The sequence below is a fragment of the Bison bison genome, unplaced genomic scaffold (assembly GCF_000754665.1).
Source record: "Bison bison bison isolate TAMUID 2011002044 unplaced genomic scaffold, Bison_UMD1.0 scf7180017864249, whole genome shotgun sequence".
NCBI classification, from domain to species: domain Eukaryota; kingdom Metazoa; phylum Chordata; class Mammalia; order Artiodactyla; family Bovidae; genus Bison; species Bison bison.
Genome location: NW_011494821.1, coordinates 2,791,727 through 2,813,115, shown reverse-complemented (window position 1 = coordinate 2,813,115; position 21,389 = coordinate 2,791,727). Strand labels below are relative to the sequence as shown.

The 21,389-nt window shown below is 49.6% G+C and overlaps 2 protein-coding genes across 2 annotated transcripts in view; one reads left to right on the top strand and one right to left on the bottom strand.

Moving 5' to 3' along the window:
• Nucleotides 1–2,816, top strand: part of GSG2 (germ cell associated 2 (haspin)) — a 3,241-nt gene extending 425 nt beyond the window's left edge. The window contains exon 2 of the mRNA XM_010847494.1: nucleotides 3–2,816. Within this exon, the coding sequence (XP_010845796.1) occupies nucleotides 3–2,080 (2,078 nt within the window). The 3' untranslated portion in view covers nucleotides 2,081–2,816. The remainder of the gene's footprint in view (nucleotides 1–2) is intronic.
• The window catches only part of ITGAE (integrin, alpha E (antigen CD103, human mucosal lymphocyte antigen 1; alpha polypeptide)), a 61,038-nt gene that overhangs the window by 7,030 nt on the left and 32,619 nt on the right, over nucleotides 1–21,389 (bottom strand). Inside the window, exons 13-26 of the mRNA XM_010847474.1 lie at nucleotides 20,753–20,898; nucleotides 20,240–20,380; nucleotides 19,348–19,584; nucleotides 18,219–18,349; nucleotides 17,471–17,601; nucleotides 15,380–15,543; nucleotides 13,417–13,545; nucleotides 11,213–11,286; nucleotides 7,064–7,196; nucleotides 5,339–5,437; nucleotides 4,574–4,653; nucleotides 3,684–3,761; nucleotides 3,116–3,179; nucleotides 2,924–3,031 (exon numbers count right to left, since the gene is read on the bottom strand). Of these exons, the coding sequence (XP_010845776.1) occupies nucleotides 2,924–3,031; nucleotides 3,116–3,179; nucleotides 3,684–3,761; nucleotides 4,574–4,653; nucleotides 5,339–5,437; nucleotides 7,064–7,196; nucleotides 11,213–11,286; nucleotides 13,417–13,545; nucleotides 15,380–15,543; nucleotides 17,471–17,601; nucleotides 18,219–18,349; nucleotides 19,348–19,584; nucleotides 20,240–20,380; nucleotides 20,753–20,898 (1,715 nt within the window). The remainder of the gene's footprint in view (nucleotides 1–2,923; nucleotides 3,032–3,115; nucleotides 3,180–3,683; nucleotides 3,762–4,573; nucleotides 4,654–5,338; nucleotides 5,438–7,063; nucleotides 7,197–11,212; nucleotides 11,287–13,416; nucleotides 13,546–15,379; nucleotides 15,544–17,470; nucleotides 17,602–18,218; nucleotides 18,350–19,347; nucleotides 19,585–20,239; nucleotides 20,381–20,752; nucleotides 20,899–21,389) is intronic.

Here is a 21,389-nt window from a genome sequence, read left to right as displayed (position 1 = left end):
GGGCCGGTCGAGTCAGATCGCGACCCCGAGACGCCTGAGGCTGCGATCGCGGTGCCCGCAGAAGTGCAGCACCCCCTGCGGCGCTCTAGAACCGCCGTCCTTTCCCAACGGCAACCCGGGCTCCCTGAGCCCGGACCTCCGTGTGTGCGGCCAGCCCAGGGACGGCGGCGAGCTGGGCACCAGTGCCTCCCTGTTCAGCTCTCTGGCCTCTCCCGGCCCCGGGTTCCCTGCGCCAGAAGACAGCATCTGTACCGATCCTTCCACCTTTCTGGATGCAGCCTCAGAAGCTCCGAGCAACTTCCACCTCCCAGAAGCCTCCCTGGACCAGGCACCCCTCCCCTGTTCCCAGGACGCAGCGACAGGAGGAGGCAGGTTCACCAGGTTGGCCCACCAAGCCCAGGCCAGCCTCAGGTCAGCTCTCTTTAGCTTTTTGGACCCAGGAAATACTGAGGATTCCGAGCTTGGGACAGATGGGAAGAATTTGCAGGAGTTCTGCCATGACAGGGAACTGGTGGGGAGGAGGCTGGAGAGCCCAGGTTTATCAGGCAGGGGTAAGAAGAGGACCACAGACCAGGACTCTTGTCGAGAGATTGAGTCTCAAGAGTCTGTCCAGATAGAATACGAGGAGGCCCGTGGGTGCAAGGGCGGAATCGCATCTGGGAAAAGCAACGGGCCTGAGAGAACCAGGCTAAGCCGAAAAAGGAAGCATCAAGGGACAGCAGAAACCTCCCTCCTCCATCACTGCCAGGTTACAAAAGGCCAAAAGATGGAAGATGGTTCATGCGTCACCCAGGACCTGACTCGTTTACAGAATGCCTGCTCTTGGACCAAAACCAGAGCCTCCTTCAGTTTCCACAAGAAGAAGATCGTGACAGCTGTGTCTGAAGTATGCAGCTGCGACACCTTGGCCGGTTCTCTGTCTGAGTCCCTCATGTCAGAATATTCACACCACCCTGTTCAGAACAGAACAAGCTGTGCTCTGTCCCCCTGGCACTCCTCCTCTATGTATTTGCTAACCCCCTTAAAGACACAGCAGGTCACAGACAAAAGGACATCTGATGCAGAAAAGCTTTATGGGGAATGCAATCAGGTGGGCCCCATCCCCTTCAGCGACTACCTCTCCGAAGAAAAACTGGAATGCTGTGAGAAGATTGGAGAAGGGGTGTTTGGTGAAGTGTTTCAAACAGTTACTAACCACACACCTGTAGCCCTAAAAATCATTGCTATCGAAGGACAGGACTTAGTCAATGGAGCTCACCAGAAAACTTTTGAGGAAATCCTGCCAGAAATCATCATCTCCAAAGAGCTGAGCCTCTTGTCTGATGAGGCATGCAACCGCACAGAAGGCTTCATTGGGCTGAACTCGGTACACTGCGTTCAAGGATCTTACCCTCCCTTGCTCCTCCAAGCCTGGGATCACTATCACTCAACCAAAGGGTCTGCAAACGACCGGCCTGACTTTTTCGGGGAAGACCAGCTCTTCATCGTGCTGGAATTTGAGTTTGGAGGGATCGACCTAGAGCAGATGAGAAAGAAGCTGTCCTCCATTGCCACTGCCAAGAGCATTCTGCACCAGATCACCGCCTCCCTTGCCGTGGCTGAGGCCTCACTGCACTTTGAGCACCGAGACTTGCACTGGGGGAACGTGCTCTTAAAGAAGACCAGCCTCAAAGAGCTCCACTACACCCTCAATGGAAAGACGAGCTCCATCCCCACCCGAGGGCTGCAAGTCAACATCATCGACTACACCCTGTCCCGCTTGGAGCGGGATGGGATTGTGGTTTTCTGTGACATCTCCAGGGACGAGGACCTGTTTATGGGACAAGGCGACTACCAGTTTGAGATCTACAGGCTGATGAGGAAAGAAAACAACAACTGCTGGGGTGAATATCACCCATATAACAACGTGCTCTGGCTACATTACCTCACAGATAAGATCCTGAATCAGATGACCTTCAAGTCCAAACATAACACCCCCGCCTTGAAGCGAATGAAGAAACAGATCCAGCATTTCTATCAGACTATGCTGAACTTCAGCTCTGCCACGGACCTGCTCTGCCAGCATAGTCTGTTTAAGTAAGCCGGGGGTACTGACCACCCCCAAAGGAGAGGGCGTGGAACTGGAAGCCCCTGATGCTGTTTTTAACCTCTGTCCCCACAGCAGCGTGGGATTCCTGCTCTTACAAGTTTCCAATCAGCTGTTCAAACAAGAATTTTGTTTCCAAGTGGAAACTGACATGTTTAAACTTAACAAATATTCTTTGAAAATAAACTATATGTGAGAACACCATTTACAACTGAAAAGCCCTTTTTCTGTCAGCAGACTTCATTTTGTAAATTCCTTCCCACAGTTTCCTTTTTGAACCTCAACATTTTATGTAGCCTGAACAGAAAAGAAGAAAATCAGGAACACCCAAGGCCTCAGCTGTCACACTGCTAAGAGCCTGTTCCTGTAGGTGTCATAAGGCTGGCTTTGGGAACCACACTACAGATGAGTCAACTAAGAGCAAAGAGGCTGTACCACAGCAGAGTCCCAGGCGTACAGACTGGGAGACAGGAAAAGCAGAAGGTAGACAATTTATAGGAAGAAGTGCCACATGTTTATCAATCTCATTTGCCAATCACAGAGAAGCAGAATTTATCCATGATTTTCAAAGGGAAAATAAATGTCTCCATGGCTACTAAAAAGGTTGAATTTTGCTTACTTTTTTCATCAAGGGAAGAAAAATCGAAATGTCAGTTTGGGCTGAGTAGTTAATATTCCTTACGAATATGACTTGGGTAATTTACTCCTAAAATGCGTTCCCAGGTTAACTCATCTTTTTTCTACTCCTTTTTCTAGAGTTCTAGTTTTTATACCTTTGAGAATCCATAGCCACTCTGGAAAGAGATGTGATCGTGATACAGAACTGCCTCTATGTACCTGAATCTTGGTCAGGTTCGTCACTGTTAGGAACTGGAAACCTTGTAATTTAACTGGAACACAAATTTGCAGCTGGAACTCAGCTCCAAAGAGGTTCTCCCCATGTATCTACAAGATAAAATCCAAGCGGAAAGTCACGGCTGGTGTTGTTTTGCCACCTGTTGGCTTTGTGATGATAAGTAGAGCACTTACGTTGAAGAGGAACTCTTTGTGGTGGGAAGATCCCTGGCTTGTGTTCATGTACATCACTGAGGGTCTGCAGTTGAGAGGACATGGGTTAGGCCTCAGGGCCCCTTTCTCATTTTAAATACACCTCAGTGCTATCAATTGGACACACTAAGAGGATCCTTAATTCTTAAGAGAGATCAAAGTTGAATAGCAAAATGTTGAGCAGTGGTGGGGCAGTTGGGATCAGGTTAGAATATTTGAATTCAGTCCCTTCAGGCTGGTTCTGTATCCGATTATCATTCCTCAGGGTGGCCTTACTTTTTCTCTTCCTTTCTTCCTAATCCCTTAAGTCCTCTCTTCCCTCCTTAGCATCCCATCAGTTCCCTTTGGTATCAAAACCTGTTGGCACTGTTCCTCCTTTGATTACAGCCACAGGGTTTCTAGGACCTAACAGTTAATGCCCTAGAGATCAGTGGGAGCCTGAATTCTAAGCAGCCTCCTCTCAGGGAAAGGCAATGCCCACATCCACCCTGACCACTAGACCCACCCCTGAAGCTGTCCCGCAGGTATGGGGCCCCCCGGAAGTACTTACTTGGGAAGAACCGCAATGAAGGCGTGTTTGATTTGAAGGCTGTGAGTTTTATTGACCAAAGACCTTCTTTCATTGGAACTAGAAAATAAGAGTGTCAGTTTATAGCACCCCTGCTTTGTACACATGGCTGCTTCTTACCTTGGCTTCCCAGGATCGCTGGGGGTCAGATAGAAAAGACTTGGAGATAAACAGAGTGCAGAAGACTCTGCACTGGAAGACCAGACTTGGAGAACACTGATTTTAAAAGGGTTTCTCCAGGACTTCTCCGCCAGTCCAGTGGTTAAGACTCCACGCTCCCAATGCAGGGGGCACGGGTTCACTTCCTGGTCAGGGAACTAGAATCCTGCGTGTTGCACAGTGTGGCAAAAAAGACAAGAGTTCCTCAGCCTTGACAATACTGACGTTTAGGGCCAGGAAAGTCTTCATGAGTGGCTGTCTTACATATTGTAGGATGTTAACACCCCAGGTCTCTACCCACTGGATGTCAATAACACCTCCACCAAAGTCAGGCCAATCAAAGTGTCTTCAGGCGTTGCCACGGGGAGCAGGATCACCCCTGTTTGAGAACTTTACTGACAGTGTACCCCACCCTACCCCAAACATAGAGGTTAGATGCATCTCTGAGGTTAGAGGAACCAAAATGAGCTCTCCAGTGCAAAACTCAGTCTACCAGACTATACCATAGTTTTACTTTGTCAATAAAGGAACATTTTAAATATCTCTGATAACAAGGGAAACCCAGGTCACTGCAGGGACACAGGTGCCTTCCTGGGGCTCCCTGAGGCTTCCCTTCTGGGGCAGTGAGGAGTCATAGCTCTGATGCACACGCGTGGGAGGGAGCTTTTTTGCAGGACCACAGCCCAGGCTCCCTTGACCCAGGCATGACTTACTTGGTGACCATCACAGTGATGTTGGCTGTCCTGTTTGGAAAGGCACTCTCCTCCAGCTGCCAAACCAACGAAAAGTTTGCCTAGTTAAACAAAAAAAGGTGGATTGATTCCCGTTTATACCACTCACAATCCTACTAACTAAACAGACCTGGAAAACGTAATTCAGTACTCCATGCTTCTGTAGCATAGGATGCTTCGAGGTCCCATTATTCCACGTAATACAGTGTCACGATGCGGTGAGCAGGGCAGACAGCATTATTCCCCTTTTATAGCCAAGGAAGCTGCTCGAGAGGTCTCCCGCAGCACAGAGATCATCAGTGGCAGGTCGACTCCCCTCAAGGCTAATAGCCTTCCAGACCACCCCCAGCTTTGCTCTGCTGTACAGGGGTGAGCCAACCTTGTCTCTGTGACTGTACCCTCACCTCCACCGCTCCCTACTTCCAGAGCACACTGGGCAGCTTTACGCTCTGTTACAGATGACGGTATAGTCAAGGAAAGTGTGGAAACTGCAACTGGGAGATTCTAATGAGCCTGGGAAGTAGAAAACACTAACCCTAGGGTAGTGAGAAGAGTCAGCTAATTAAAACAGACTCACAGGACTTCCCTGGTGGTCCAGTGGCTAAGACGCTGAGCTCCCAACGCAGGGGGCCGGGATTCCATCCCTGGTCAGGGAACTAGATCCCACGTGCCGCAACTAAAAGATCCTGCATGCCACAACTAAGACCCAGAGCAGCCAAATAAATAGGAAAAAAAAAAAAAACTCACGGATGACCTCTTGAGGATGGGGTGACCGATCTTGCACTTCATGACCAGGACAGAAGCAATCGGCTTAGGGTCACCGCACTGAATGTCTGGAGAAGGAGGCTGTTAACACAAAAGATATGGTTTTGAAAAGGCAAAAAAAAAAAAAAAAGGTTCAGTTTCCTCACAACAACATGCCAGACACCCTGCCAGGAGCTGGAGATGCAAATAAACCTGTCTTTGTCCTCGTCTCCTTCACAAGTTAGGCAGACGGCTCAGTACTAGATGGTTGAAGAATTTAAACACAAGGCCTCAGGAGGGGTTCTGTGAGAGCGGCACAGAAACAAGCAGTGAAGAAAGATGAGGTCCAACCAGGAGGAATCAGTCTTCCTGGGGAGGGAGGCATTTGAACTGCACCTTGGACCAATGGAAGGCCCCCTGCATTGCCACGCAGCCTTTTTCAGACATGGTTCCTCATCTGGACCACTGGATATGGAAAATGACCGAGTGGCCACTGTTTTCTTAATTCTCCCAAGGATGGTGGGTCTAGTTCCATTCTAGGTGCTTAGGAGATCGTGGCATGTAACGGGTGCTGTCCTAGCTCAAACAGCCTCAGACCACCAGGGACATACCCATAATAAGACAGAGCCAGGTTTGTTGACTCATTAGAGTGAGGAAAACTGCACTGTGGTGTATCTCACCAAACAAAGGAAAAGATAGTTATTAAAGGATTCTGGGGAAAGAGTTTGGGGAAATATAAACAAAGCAGTGTTTTACAGGCTCAAAATAAAACAGGGATGGGACTTCCCTCATGGTCCGTGGTTAAGACTTTGCCTTCCAATGCAGGGGGTGCAGGTTTGATCCGTGGTCAGGGAGCCAAGATCCCACATCCCTTGCAGCCACACAACCAAAACATAAAACAGAAGCAATGTAACAAATTCCATAAAGACTTTAAAAATGGTCCACGTGAAAAAAAAGAAAATCCTTTAAAAAAAAAAAAAGGCCAGGGCTATGTGTAAAAGGGCCACTCAACATCAATTCTGGGCTGCAAAGTGGACCCAAAGACCCACTTTCTTGGAAACTATTCAGGTGAATGTGAAAAGCTGTGTGTAGAAACATTTTATCTGAAGTTTCAAGTCTCAGATGGAAAATAAGAATGCTTCTCTTTGTCAAAACAGTTTAGATTCTCCAGGCAACAGTAAGACGGTTTCAAAATTATAGATATAACTTCAAACAGCAAAGTTTCTGATTGCCTATGATTTTAGAGAGCAAAATTTCTCAATGTTACAATATTTATAGCTGCTGGGTGTCCTTGGGAGAAATACTGTTTTCTGGTATCTTACAGCTGGCTTTGAATCTGTGCTCCCAGGCTGATGAAAGGCGGAGCAGACTTTTACTTTCCAGTCAAGCTAATTTATTATAGATTATTTCTCTCTCAGAACTCTAGGTTAGAAAGGCTGCAGGCAGAAGGAGTGATTGGGTGGCAAAATAACACCATTGATGTTTAAGGCAGAGAATGATATGACTGGATCCCTGGCTTATTGTTGGATTAGACGGGATTTGTCTAGTTAATAATCATTTATTGGATGGACGAGGATGAGGCCGGAGGCAGAGTGAGGAGGCTTCCATAACCAAGCCGAGGTGCAGGAAGGGAATCCAGCCTAACAGGAAGACTTGTTTCTAACCGGGAATTCATTACAGCCCCTAAAGCCCTGAGCCATGTGGTTCCACAACTGCTCTCATAGTTACCTTCTGTATCCTCTTAAACTGCAGGTTTCTGGGGAAATTCACAGCCATGCTGGTCATGTAGGAATCTTCCCCAGAGTTAGTCAGGCTAATGTTCATGGTCAGCTCCTTTGTGAGGCCCACCACCAATTCCTGCCTGCACAGGGTAGGCAAAGAGATAAATGTTACCAGTTTATTTAATCTGTGGAAACCTCAGTGCGATGCAACAGCACCTTCTTAACTTCTTAGATACTATTGCCTAAAGGATACATTTAGCCTAGATCTTCTTCCCCACAACAGAAGCAAGCACCTGGACTACCATCCCCACCTCAGTTGCTGTGTGACATGACCATTTATTTAGTGTTTACCATGTGTTGGGGACTGTGTTAAATGTTTCACACTCTCTGCTAATCCTGGTGATAACTCTGTGAAATTGTATGGTTACTCTCGGTGCTGCAGTGAAGGGAACAGAAGCCAGGGGAGGCTCGCTCACTTGCCTGAGGTCCCACAGCCCCGAAAGAGAGTTGGGAGAATCAGACCTAAATCCTCTTTCTACCACCAACTCACTGTGACCCCAGGCAACGTACTTTGAGACAGAGATTCATCCATTTCACGTACATTTACAGGGGACTTTGGCCAGACGCCCCACCCAACGCAGGAGAAACCATGCAGGGGACAGACGCTGCCTCCACCCCTGCCTTGGCCTGAGCTTTCCCACCACAAAACCACCCCAGCCCTTCCAGATTACAGGCTGTGAGTTAAGACGTGAGTCTGTTTAGCATGGAGAAGAGAAGATGTGGGGACGGTGAGGGCTCCCTTCACACTGAGCACACTGAGGGCCCATGGGGTCCCGGAGTGCACAACCACTCTCAGTAATTGAGACCTACAGGGAAACACATTGACAACACAAAGAAAACTTCCTAACCATCTGAGAGGTCTTAAAATAGAATGTGCTGCTCTGGGGAGTAATGTGACCTGTGTCTTATTGAGTCATTTTTGTTTTTTATCACAGCTGAGAGGAGGATAGTCGGCAGTGACAGAGCCTGTGTGGGGATCCGTCTGGGAGATGACACAGACCTGAAATAAGACAGCGGCAGTGGCGATGGGCTGGCGTGCTGCGGTTCATGGGGTCGCAAAGAGTCGGACACGGCTGAGCGACTGAACTAACGAACGAAGTGGCGATGGGGAGGGTGATAAGGCCATGCTTACAAGCAGAGCGCAAAAGAGACAGGAGTTGGGGACTCCTCTGCCAGTTCAGTGGTTAAGGCTCAATGCTTCCAGTGTAGAGGGTGTTGGTTCGATCCCTGATCAGGGAACTAGATCCTACATGCCATGAGCATGGCCCAAAACTAAAAAACTCTTTTTAAAAAAAGAGAGTCGAGGATGTGTCCTGAGTTTCTGTTTCAGAGTTTCCAGCTTGGATGACCCAGTGGGGCTAGTTGTGATAGAAAGAGCACAGCGGGAGACCAGAGGGTGGAAACTGGCCAGATGAGTTCAGTCCGGCACATGATGAGAAGCGCTCAGAGGACAGGAAGGCAGGGACATTGAAATGTCAGTTGGGTGTCCTGTCTCAGAGCCCAACAGAGAGATCTGAGAGTCACTGGAATAGGTACCAGGGATTCTTTTTTTTTTTTTTTGTACCAGGGATTCTTAACTCGAGGTCCAGGGACAGTTTCAGAGTTCCCTGAATGTAAACGCTTCATGTTTGCAAGTGTGATCTTCTAAAGACAAGTGTCTGTAGTTTACCTTAGATTCTTCAGGAGATTCACGTCCACAAAAAAGGTCAAACCACTGAGGTATTTGGATGCTAAGGATTAGGCTCAATACTTGGGGAAAAAGGCGAGACTGCCAGCTGTGGACACTAGGGGGTGATGTAGGGCCAGCTGTTTCGCAGTCTATTCCGCAAGGACTTGGCTGGGCTTTAGGGGCTGTAATGAATTCCCGGTTAGAAACAAGTCTTCCTGTTAGGCTGGATTCCAAAGCACTCAAAAGCCTTGACTTGGCTCCTCCACGACTGAGATGGGCAGAGCTAAGCTATCCGCATCTGAAACACAAGTCCTGCAAATGTCTGTGAAAAGGTTTCTCAGGACTCAGAACAGAGCTCTTCTTCAGAGATGCCAACTCAGCCAACCGGCCATCAGTGCCATGTTCCGCACACAGCACTAGGTGTGGGGGAAAAGAGCATTTTAAGACCACCACATGTCCAACACCAAACTCATGCAACCCACTCCAGTATTCATGCCTGGGAAATCCCATGGACGGAGGAGCCTGGCGGGCTACAGTCCATGGGGTTGCAAAAGAGTCAGACATGACTTAGCGACTAAACAACAACAAATCATAGTAACAGAAATGATAGACAATTACAAGGAAAATGGGAAGGAAATCCAAAAAAGAGGAGATACGTGTATATATATAGCTGAGTCACTTTGCTGTACAGTAGAAACTAACACAACAATATATAGAAACTATACTCCAATAAAAATCAATGTAAAAAAATTACCAAGCTCATGACCTCTCCTCCCCACCTTGCCTTCCAAACCCATTCTTCTAAAAGCTTTCCCAGTTCAGTTCTTGGCATCTGCATCATTTTAGAATTCAGTGGGGTCCAACAGAACTTCTGAAGTAATGGAAATGACCTATTATATATCTGTGCTGCTCAAAACCACTAGCCATATGTGGGTACTGAGCACGTGAGATGTGCCTAGGGCAACTAAAGACCTAAAATCTTCTTTAATTTTAATTCATTTCAATTTAAATAACTACATGTGACCAGAGGCTATTGTGTTGGACAGCACAGTTCTGGATGCTCAGGCTGGAACCCTTCTTAGACCCCTCTCTCTCACTCCCCACATCCAATCTGTTATCCAATCCTGCGGGCTCTAACTTCAAAATATAACCACCTTCATTGCTCCCACTCTGGCCCAAGTCATATCACTTCTCACCCGAGTTATCACAATAGCTCCCTACTGTCACCCCGCCTCCACCTCTGCTCCTACAGTCTATTCTCAACACAGCAGCAAGAATGATCCTATCGGGACTTCCCTGGTGGTCCAGTGGTTAAGAATCCACCTTCCAATGCAGGTGATGTGGGTTTGACCCCTAGTCAGGGAACTAAGATCCTACATGGTGCGGGGGAACTAGAGAGCCCTAGCGCACCAACAAAGACAGCACTGTGTGGGGGAGAGCAGCCCCCCCCCCACATACAAAGAATGATCCTCTGAAAGTGCATGGTCATGTCACTCCTCTGACTTCCCAGCTCACAGTAAAAGTCCTCATGGAAATGGAGCCACATAGGATTTTTCCTCCCCTCACATGGCAACATCGACTCAATGGACATGAGTTTGAGCAACCTCCGTGAGATAGTGAAGAACAGGGAAGCCTGGCATGCTTCAGTCCATGGAGTCACAGAGAGTCAGACAAGACTTAGCCACTGAATAACACCACCCCTCCAATTCACTCTGGTGTCCTGGCCTCTTCCTCCCACCTCCAAGCGCCCAGCTCAGGGCACTGACAGGTACTCTTCCTTCAGACACCCACAGAGTTTATTCCTCCACCTCACTTCCATGAACCTAAACATCACCTTCTCCATGAGCCCTTTCCGGACCACTCTATTTGAAACCGCAACCCCAACCGCATCCCTGGCATTTCCCTCCCACCTTCCCTGTCTTCTTTTTCTTCATAGTACATCTTTTCAACATAGTTGACTTATATATTATCTTCTCTCCCTAAGCAAAATTGTGAAAATGAAAAAGGGGCTTCCTGTATCTCTCAGCACCTCAAGTGCTGGGCACAGAGGAGGAGCTCCCTAAGTATGTAATGAATTAAGTAATTTGGTAAAGCGTTGAGCCAGGGAAGAGGTTATCTCTAAGTGAGGGGGTCCTAGGAGTGAGGGACCCTGGGTTATGGAAAGAAATCTGGGTGTAAGCCCATCCAATGATCATGGGACCCCACGCAGGCCTGCAACTACTGACTCTTCCCAAATTTATAACGTAAGAATACAAATCTGTCTTGCTTCCCTCACTGGGTGGCTGGGGAAGCAATGATACAATTAGTGCAAAAGCCCTTTGTGGGCTGTGAGGGAAAAGAGGAAGCAAGTGATCCTGGTGAGGGGTTTGCCCCATAAGCCTTCAGGAGAGTTAACTGCAGAAACCATGACAACCGGATTCAACTCACTGAGAGATGGTGGTGGCCAACTGTAACTCCGCAACACAAAACAGCTTATTCTTGCAGTTCTTCTCGTAGGGCAGCTGAAAGCAGACAGAGAGGGGCAGGATCAGCCCAGGGACGCCGCCATCCCCCGCAGCCTTGCTCTGTGATCTTCTCCCTAGGACATGTGTGTCCCTTCCGCTGACTCTGAGAAGTGTAGGTGAGGCTGACGGGCTGAGGTTGTGTCCACGTGGCTGTGAGAGGTGTGACTGTGCTATTCCTTGATTTGTCAGGCATGGGGGTGTGCTTGCTCCTAAAACACAGGTACCATGCATCAGGCCACTGGCCAAGGTCAAAAAGAGGGTGACCTTTGTGAAACAGCGGGAGTAGCCGTCACTTGCATATTATGCTAATTAAGTAGCAACACTCACAGCTCACTACTCTGAACATTTAGGGGTGGGTGAAACCATATGAAGAAAAGCCTCCTTAGTCCTCTTAAGTAGAGCAGGAACATCAGGGGACAAATTGGGAGGGGGGGATTCCTAACCAAATATTGTCAACAACATTTAGGGGTGGGTGAAACCATATGAAGAAAAGCCTCCTTAGTCCTCTTAAGTAGAGCAGGAACATCAGGGGACAAATTGGGAGGGGGGGGTTCCTAACCAAATATTGTCAACGTTCAGTCCCGTGAGCTTTTCTACGCCCATGGCTAGTCTTCTCTGTAGGTTAAATATTCCCCCTTGCAGTCCTGCCTACACCCAACAAATTCAGAAATCACAGTGGGCCCAAAAGGTCCATGTAAGATTGAAAAGTTCCAGCTCAGGTTGCAAAGTCACGTTTTCTAAAGGAGAAGGTCTATTTTAGTATACTTTATCTTGTGAAAAAAAAAAAAAAGGTCTATTTTTTATTATGAAGGAGACACAGCCAGCTTCCTACCGGGGGAATCACTGCATTTATCTTCCCAGCAGCCGGCGACCATCACAGTAGCTTTATGCAAGGACTGTTTCCATTATTGGAGCTTACAGTGAGAGCCCAGGGTAAGAAAGAAAACCTTCCACTGCCCAGAGAAGGGAGATGCAGATTGCACAAGTCAGAGCTTGGGGCTCTATCTGACTGGGTCAACAATTGAGGGCTTCTTTTTTTTTAGTTTTGCTTTTAATATAGCCAAGCAGCTTGTTCTCTTTCAGTAGGATTAAAACATCCTAAGTGCCCAGCTAGAGCTCATTCTCTGGAAAAATCTATGTGCTTGCTGCCGCTGCTGCTCAGTGGTTCCCGACTCTGTGGCCTCATGCGCTGTAGCCGCCAGGATCCTCTGTCCATGGGATTCTCCAGGCAAGAATACCGGAGTGGGATGCTATTTCCTTCTCCAGGGCATCTTCCCGACCCAGGGATCGAACCCACATCTCTTGCATCTCCTGCACTGGCAAGCAGATTCTTTACCACTGTGCCACGTGGGAAACCCATCTATGTGCCTAAACACCAAATAATTTCCCCTCACCCGTTTCCTCAGTGGGATCATTTTTTTTTAATCTCTTTGCCAAAGCATCAAAGTAATCATTGATTAAGATAAGAATCCTGAATGGATGTTAAACAGGATACATCATGGGTCAGCAGGTAAAGAATCCACCTGCAATACAGAAGACACAGGAGATGCAGGTTCCTGATCCTTGGGTCAGAAAGATCCCCTGAAGCAGGGCATGGCAACCTACTCCAGCATTCTTATCTGAAAAAAATCCACGGACAGAGGCACCTGGCAGGCTATAGTCCATGGGGTCACAAAGCGTAGGACACGACGGAGTGACTAAGCACACGCAAATGTGATCTCAAAGTATCTCCTCATAATATACTTATTAATTTCAAAGGGAATTAGCCCCGGTATGACTTTCTGCGTACAGGGCAGGTGGGCTTCAGTCCAGTCCCCACACAGGCCTTCCACCACACCATTATCAGAGACCTGTGCCAAGTATCCATATGCTTCATTAAATATGTAGCAGGCACCTTTGGTGAACAGAAAAGAACCAGCCTTGGAAGTCATTTGGAGACCTGTATTACCCACCAGTGAGGTCCTGGGCAAATTAACACCATCTCAGGAGCTCTATTATCCCTGTCTGTGCAGGGAGGGTCCTAAACGTTGTCTGAAGACCCTCCCAACTTTAATACTCTTTGAAGATAAGGGAGCAGGGACTTTTACAGGGGTGGCACCTGGGAGAGTCTGGTCCTAGCCAAGTCACCTGGAAGATGGCAGAGGGCTCAGCATAGAAGTCCAGGATTGGTTGGGGTTGGTCCATCCGGCCCTCAGGGGTCTGGAGGTGGTAGCTGACCTTGATAGTGATGTTGGAGAAGCAGTCCTCCTGACACAGCTGCACAGTCACCAAGGAATGCGAGGTTGGAGTTGGATGTGGGGGAGAAGATGACAAAAAGAATACTTTTAACTTTGATGTGGTCACAATATTAACGAATGAAAGGGGTTAAGCTAGGAGTCCTAAGCCTCTTCCAAGTAAGCCAGGCTGCCAAGAGCATTGAGAAAACCTCCCTTGATCTGCCACGGCCTCTGGCCTCCTATCTCCTTCTGGTTCCTGCCCCAGTCACAGAGGGGTTCTGGCCAGCAGGAGTTAAACGCCAGCTTGGACTTAGAGGACAAAGGGGAGCCAAGAAGAGGAAGAGTCGTGGTCTCAGCTATGTTTACAAAGATCTTTCTTGAAGCGGCACAGAGGACATATCAGAAAAATAAAAACCGTAGACCAGAACTTCCCTGGAGGTCCCATGGTTAAGACTCCGTGCCTCCAATACAAGGGTCATGGGTTCAGTCCCTGGTCGGGGGACAGCTGAAACAAACGAACAGAAGAACCCTGAAGACCAGGAGATGGCCTGGGATGCCACTTGCCATTCTCTTTGTTTATTGCGACTTTTTGCCAGGTGGGAGCTTTGAACACCTGAGAACAGGTGAGCAAGCGTCTTGGCTGGAAAAGGTAGCTATGCTTATCTTTAGGGAAGCCACAGACTAACTTAGAAGTCTTAATCCATTTAACAACCAAACAGATGATAGAACAGATGTGTAGTCTGAAGCACAATTTATGAGTTTATTGGAATACATGATCCTTTGAGGTCCACAGTTTTGGGTGCTGGCAGACTCTGAGTCCCGACAAATACATTTTTTTCATGTTTCTAGGCACCTTTGTCAGGAGTCAACTTTTGTAAATGACAACTTTTGTCTTTCTATTTCTACTTTGCCTCACTCAGGTTTTCTAATGTCGTATCACATAAGGGCCTTCTGCCCCACTGTTGTTATCAGCTAGGCAAGGGAGCTCTGTTATTTCCAATGTATTACCAAGAAAAATGGCAGGATTTCCAAAAACTTGGAGGATTTCCCTTTTTTGTACAGTTTCTAGGAAACTCAGAAATTTCTTTAGTGTTCAGTCTCTGTAGATTGCTTTAACCTGGTTTTCTGGTACCATAACTCTCATCTCCCACACCAGTATGTGATTCTTGATCTATTATGATTGTTTTAGTTGCCTCATGTGTGTGTACGGATCCCTGTACTTCACTCCATACACCTCAGTTCTTTTCTCAACAATACAGACCCCCTCGGGGAACTTCCCTGGCAGTCCAGTGGTTAAGACTCCCAGCTTTCACTGCAAGGGACACAGGTTCGATCCCTGGTCAGGGAACTAAGATCCCACATGCCACACGGCACGGCCAAAATAAAATAAAATAGATAACCAACAAGGACCTACTGAATAGCACAGCACAGGGAACTCTGCTTAATATTCTGTAATAATCTAAATGGGAAAAGAACTTGAAAAAGGACAGACACGTGTGTATGTATAACTGAATCACTTTGCTCCACACTGGAAACTAAAACAACACTGTTAATCACTATGCGCGCACGCTCAGTCGTGTCCGACTCTGCGACCCCGTGGACTCTAGCCCCCAGGCTCCTCTGTCCATGGGATTCTCCAGGCAAGAATACTGGAGTGGGTTGCCACTTCCTTCTCCAGGGGATCTTTCCGACGATCCAGGGATGGAACCCACACCTCCTGCATCAGCAGGCGGATTCTTTAGTACTGTGCTACCTGCGAAACCCCTGTTAGTCAACTATACTCCAATATAAAATTTTTAAAAAAAAGAAGCAAAGCAACCTTTAAAAAAAAAAAAGACAGACCCCTCTGGACTCTTGGAAACTCCTCCACTCACATCTCCATCTGTAGGGATGAGCAAGAAGGACTCACAGAGAAGGGGCCCCCTGCCCCACTCCCTAAGGGAGCTCTGATCCATCCTCTTGTCTGAATGCTGCAGCCGTTTCCTCTGCTTCACCACATCCACATCCAACGTGAAGTTCAGAGAGGTCTCACCAAGGCCTGGGAATGAAGATCAGATCTTTCTGATTGAGCCAGGGAGGTCAAACTCCAGACCGAGGGCCCTCCCATGAGCCCCTCCTGAGTGGTGCCCCCCACACAGGCACTTCCCCGAGTTTCTTCTTCATTTCAAAGTTACTTTTCTCATGTCTTCTGTCCCCTAGTTAGGGTCCCTCAGTGCCCCAGACCCAAACCTGGGGCAGAACATCCCCAGGCTAAGTCAGTCTTCCCTATGGGAAGAAGGCCTTTAGAGAGGAGGCTGGGATTGAGGGGGGAAATATTGAGGAGGAAAATTTCAAGGAAGGAGGAGAGAGAGACTATAGAGTAAAACCTGAGGATAGCAGAGCTGGAAGAACCTTGTGGATTACCTGGGCCAACTCCCTATCTGTAGAGAACAAAAACGGGGGCCCCAGCTTCCCTGGTGGCTCAGTAGTAGAGAATCTGCCTGCCAATGCAGGAGACAGGTTCAATCCCTGGTCCAGGAAGATCCCACATGCTGTGGAGCAACTAAGCCTGTGTGGTACAACTATTGAGCCAGGTCTGAGTGCCCTAAAACCTGTGCTCTGCAACAGGAGAGCCACCACAGTGAGAAGGCCACACACCACAACTACAGAATAGCCCCCACTCGCTGCAACTAGAGAAAGCCCGCACAGCAACGAAAACCCAGCACAGCCAAAAATACATAAAATAAATAAATATCAAACAAAACAAAATACCAGGCACGGAGAGTGAAGGACACCTGCCCAGTGTCACATGACCACCCAGCAGATGCGGTTCAGGCTCTGTGGCCCAAACCTTCCAGCCTGTACAGCTGGAAACGACAGGGCTGCCCTTCTCTAATGACCAGACTTGATCCTGGACTCCTGCGGTAAAGCCAGGCCACCTGGGAGCCCGCTTTCTGACCTGCAGGAAGTAGAGCGACTTCTCGGGGATGGTGACTGAGAGACGAAGCCCTGGGGACTGTTGCTGAGGGTTTGTGCTGGAGGAGACCTCTTGGGTTGGCAGTAAGTACCTGGGTTGTGAAAGTCATGCCTACCCTCTGCCTTCCAGAAGGTCTCCCAGCCAGCACCAGCTAAGAGGGTGGGAAGGGAAGCCAGGCCTCCAGCAGATTATCCAATCCCCCTAGACTAGGGAGAAGGCAGAGGGAAGGAAGGGGGGAAGATGTAATCAGAGAGAAAGAGGAGAGGCACCTACACACACACAGGCGTGGGCACAGCAGCTGGAGATGGAGAAGGGCCTGCCTTTTTCCAAGTTTTCTTTCAGAAACCCAACCCTTCAACCCAAGGACGGGATCCAATGCCCCCTTCCCAAGAGGGTCAGAAAGACTTCTTCAGAATGTGGACTTAACAGCAGGTCACCCTTTTCTGGGGCGGTTCCCATTAAACTGAACCTAAAGTCAAAGGAACACCAAAGAACTGAAACTTTCAAAATGTGGTGTTGGAAGAGACTCTTGAGAGTCCCTTGGACTGCAAGGAGATCAAACCAGTCAATCCTAAAGGAAATCAACCCTGAATACTCATTGGAAAGACTGACGTTGAAGCTGAAGCACCAATACTTTGGCCACCTGATGCGAAAGATTGACTCATTGGAAAAGACCCTGATGCCAGGAAAGACTGAGGGCAGGAGAAGAAAAGGGCAGCAGTGGATGAGATGATTAGATAGCATCACCGACTCAATGGACATGAATCTGAGCAAACTCCAGGAGACGGTGAAGGACAGGGAAGCCTGGCGTGCTGCAGCCCATGGGGTCAAAAAGAGTCAGATACGACTTAGCGACTGGACAGCAACAACAGGTCAAAGGAACTAAAATCCAATAGAGGGATTTCATAACACCCCACCCCCACCCAGCCCTCTTTCTCTGTCCCCGCCCCCACTGAAGCCAACAAAGAGTGACCAGAGCACTGGAAAGATCAGCTAGGCTGCCTGTTACCTGATTCGGCAGCTAGGGTTGTGGAGTTGATTTCAAAACCCAAACACACATTCACGCTGCTGCTGAAGCCAATGGGCAGCGCCTTGGGAGTGAAGTTCATGGACACCTTCAGATGAACCACAGGTCTTGAGCTAAAGTGAAAGTGAAAGTGAAGTCGTGTCCGACCCTTAGCAACCCCATGGACTGCAGCCTACCAGGCTTCTGCGTCCATGGGATTTTCCAGGCAAGAGTACTGGTCTTGAGCTAAGTAAGACAGCAAAGGGGCATATGAGAAGTGACCACAGGACTTCTGGATTAGTGTCTGGCTCTCTCATTCATTCAGTGAATATTTACTGAACATCTCTCATATGCCAAGTGCTCCTTCTGAGTCCTCAGAATATAGCAGAGAAAGAGACAAGCCTTGCTCTAGTGGGAAAACAGACAACTATCAAATAAACATGAAAAAAACAGGAAAATCCTCTGTGCCGGAAAAGGTATGTTAAAAATAAAATAGGATAAGGTAATAGAGACTAGGGGCTACTGTGAAGTAGGTGCATTGTTATTCGCATTTATAGATGAGAAAACTGGAACTTAGAGATTCTGCCCAAGGACACACTTAAGTTCAAGCTTAGATTCAAACCCAGTTCAACAGAACCAATGCTCTTAAACAGGGCACTCCCTCCCTCCCATCAGTGCCTGGTGTCTTCTTGGGGTCATTTAGGGTAGGGCAAGGGGGTGAAGCTGCTCAGAAGGCAGGGCAGAGCCCTACCGGAGTACAGCCGCCCGGCCCAGCGCACCCACGGTGATGTCAGCAAGGCCATCGCCGTTGAAATCTAAGCCACCGGCCACCGAGGTGCCGAAGTACTGGAGTCCTGGGGCCACCGCCAAGGCTCTGATCCTCTGTCGGGGAGAAACACAAGATGTCGGGGAGGGAAGGGGTTTCCTTTCAGTTCTATTCAGTCAACAGATTGGTCCACTCCAGGGACACTGAGGCACTGGAAAGAAAAAGTAAGGTTCTCCCAGGGGAAATAGCATTGGAACAGAGGCTTGAAGGGGGTGAGGCTTGACCGAGAGGGTAAGGAGAACAGGGGGTGGGGAAACAGTCAGGGGTCAGTGCAGTGGGAAAGGGGAGACTGGGTGCCGGAGGCCTGATGTGGGGCTGGGGTGTGTCTACAGAATTACACTTCAGAACCCCACTGCAGACACAGGGTGGAAGATGAGGTAGGAGTCAGGGTGTAGTGATGGGGATGGAGAGGAGGGGCTGGATTTGGAAGACGGTAAGATCTTTAGGACATGGAGGCTGACAGGCTGAGGTGGGGGTCTATGATTAGCCCAGGTTTCTGCTGTGAATGGTGGAGGGATGGGGTCCAGAGGAGCAGCAGGTATCAGGGAAGAGGGTGCTTTCAGTGGGGAATCCTGGGAGTGAGATGCTGGAGGCCATTCAGGGGAGGGGCTCAGGAGCCGCTGGACACACAGGACTGAAGCTTGGAGAGAAACTGCAGCTGGAGGTGGGTGGCAGTGCCCATCAAAGATACAGTGTGCAATTTGGCAGTGGAGTCCAGGGGAGTGAGGGTTATGCAATGGGGTGGGGCGGGGGGCAGTGTAGGGACAGGAGCCAGAGAAGGGACAGAGAAAGAGGAAAGAGGATCTGGGGCAGGTCCAAGGTCAGGAATGACAAAGAAGGAGACAGTCATAGGTCAGGAAAGAAGATGGATATTGCCACAACCTCTAGCCCCACTGGAAGGATGTGGAGGTGAGAACCTCCCAGTGACTTCTGTCCCCCGGGGGCCCTCTCAACCCCCTGGGACCTGCCTGACACTTAGGACTGGAGCTTGCTCGGGTCTCAGGCCCTCATATCTGGGGAAGATCAAAGTGCCAGAGTAGAGGCAAGAGGTCACCTGTGGCTGGTTGGCAGAGAGGTCAGCCAGCTGGTTGGTAGAGCGTCCATTGTAGATGTACACACTGCCGAAGCCTGCACCATTGTCTGCCTCAAAGTCCTCCAGGGGGGCCCCAATGGCCACGTCTGTGAGCCCATCCTGACTGATATCCCCCACTGTTGCCATGGCAAAGCCAAATCGTGCGTAAGTTAGCCTGGGGTGCCCACTCAGCCTGCGTGCCAAGGAGAAGGAGCCATCCTGTAAGGCAGAGAGGCAGCTCAGCCCTCAAGACAGGGAGGCAGCGAGGTCTCACCCCACTGCCACCCCGGGAGGCAGGCTCAAAGACTCATTGATTCTGACTCTCCAGCTGGGAGTCTGAGGCTCAGAAAAGGCAAGAGACCTTCCCAAGTTTACATAGTGAGTGACTGATGAAGCTGGGGTCCTGCTGCCTTGCAGTCCAGGACCCAGAGCTGTGCCCCTCGCTCCCACAATCGGGGTACTGGACTGGCGATCAGGAGGCCTGGCTTCTTGGCTTGGCTCCATCACACACTGGCTCTGTAAACCGGGGAAAGTCTCAAACATCACTGAGCCTCAGCTTCCTCATCTGTAAAATGGGAGTGACAGCCACCTCCCACAGTTACTATGAGAAACAAATGAGATTACAGATAAAACATGCTTTGTCAACTGTGCAGCTATGTGGAATGTCATCATCATCAACATGAGACGGTGGGGTGGGGAAAGTAAGAAAGAGGGGTAGGGGAGCAGCCGCCCCACCAGGCTGCCATCCATCCTGAGCTCCCCATCACCGCCCTCCAGTGCCAGGCAGGGCCAGGGCACCTCCAGCCTCTGTCACCTCAGCCCCAGGCTGAGCGGCCACAGCCTCAGCCACCTTGTGAAGATGGAGATCTCTAACCTGCTTGTTCACACGGTACATGTAGACTCTGCCCTCCTCTCCTTGAATGTGGTAAAATGGGGCCGCCACCAGCAGCAAGTCTGTGATGCCATCCATGTCGACGTCCACAGGGCACAGCTCAGAGCCAAAATAGGACCCCAACTACAGGCCAGGGGAATTGCAGCTCACGGGGAGTGCCAGGGACCCCCCGCCCCCACTGCCACCACCACCACCAGACCCCTCGGCAAGGCTAGATCCCTGCTCATGTTCTTCCTGGACCATCAGATTTGGGTCAGACCAGGTCAGTGTGTTCACCGGAATAACACGGGAGGCTGGGTCAACGGCTGGATCCCCCACGATGGGGAAAACCAGCTGGCACTCAGGCACACAGAGCCGGGGCCAAGGCTGAGTTCTGCTCAGACGCGGCCCCCCACCTGCTGTGTGCCCTGGAGCCCACTCCTTTCCCTCTGGGGTCTCTGGATCCCCATCTATAATAATGGTGTGTGTGGGGGGGGTTCCTTCTCTAACAGGTACCTGCTCGCCCTCCAGCACTGGCATGAAGTTGTTGGTCTCTCTGCCCACCTTCTGGAGCTCAAACACAGCCCCCTGCTGCTTGTGCCTTGGGGCCCCCGCCACATAGGAGAGACCATGAGCCTTGTGCAGCACGGCCACTGAGTAACCTGCCAGGTGGGGTGGTGGAATTGTGATCAGGACCTCCCGCCGGGCCACTCTTTTCTCCTCCACCTTCCCAGTCAGGCCTTCCAAGTAGCTTGGGCAGCGGGGCAAAACTGGAGACACTATCTCATCCTCTTAAAAATCATCAGTGGTGGCTCCCACTTACCCATGTGCTCCGCCACACAGAAGTGATATACACACATTACCACACATACAGCTTCACTCAAAATGCTCTCCACACACATGCACCACCCACGCTCATCACATACGCAGTATATGAAGACTGAGGACCAAGTGAAGGCTCACTCACCACTATTACTAATGGAGAGGCCCCGCCTCCCTAGGCAGCGGCCCAGGACCTGGCACTTTGGTACCAGCCTCAGCGTCCATCCCTCAGTCCACGTGAACAACCAGGGCCCTCTCCAGCTAGGAATCCTACCACAGCCTGTGTCCCTACTCAGGCCCCGCCCCCATCCCGGTAGCCTCCGGGCCCCGC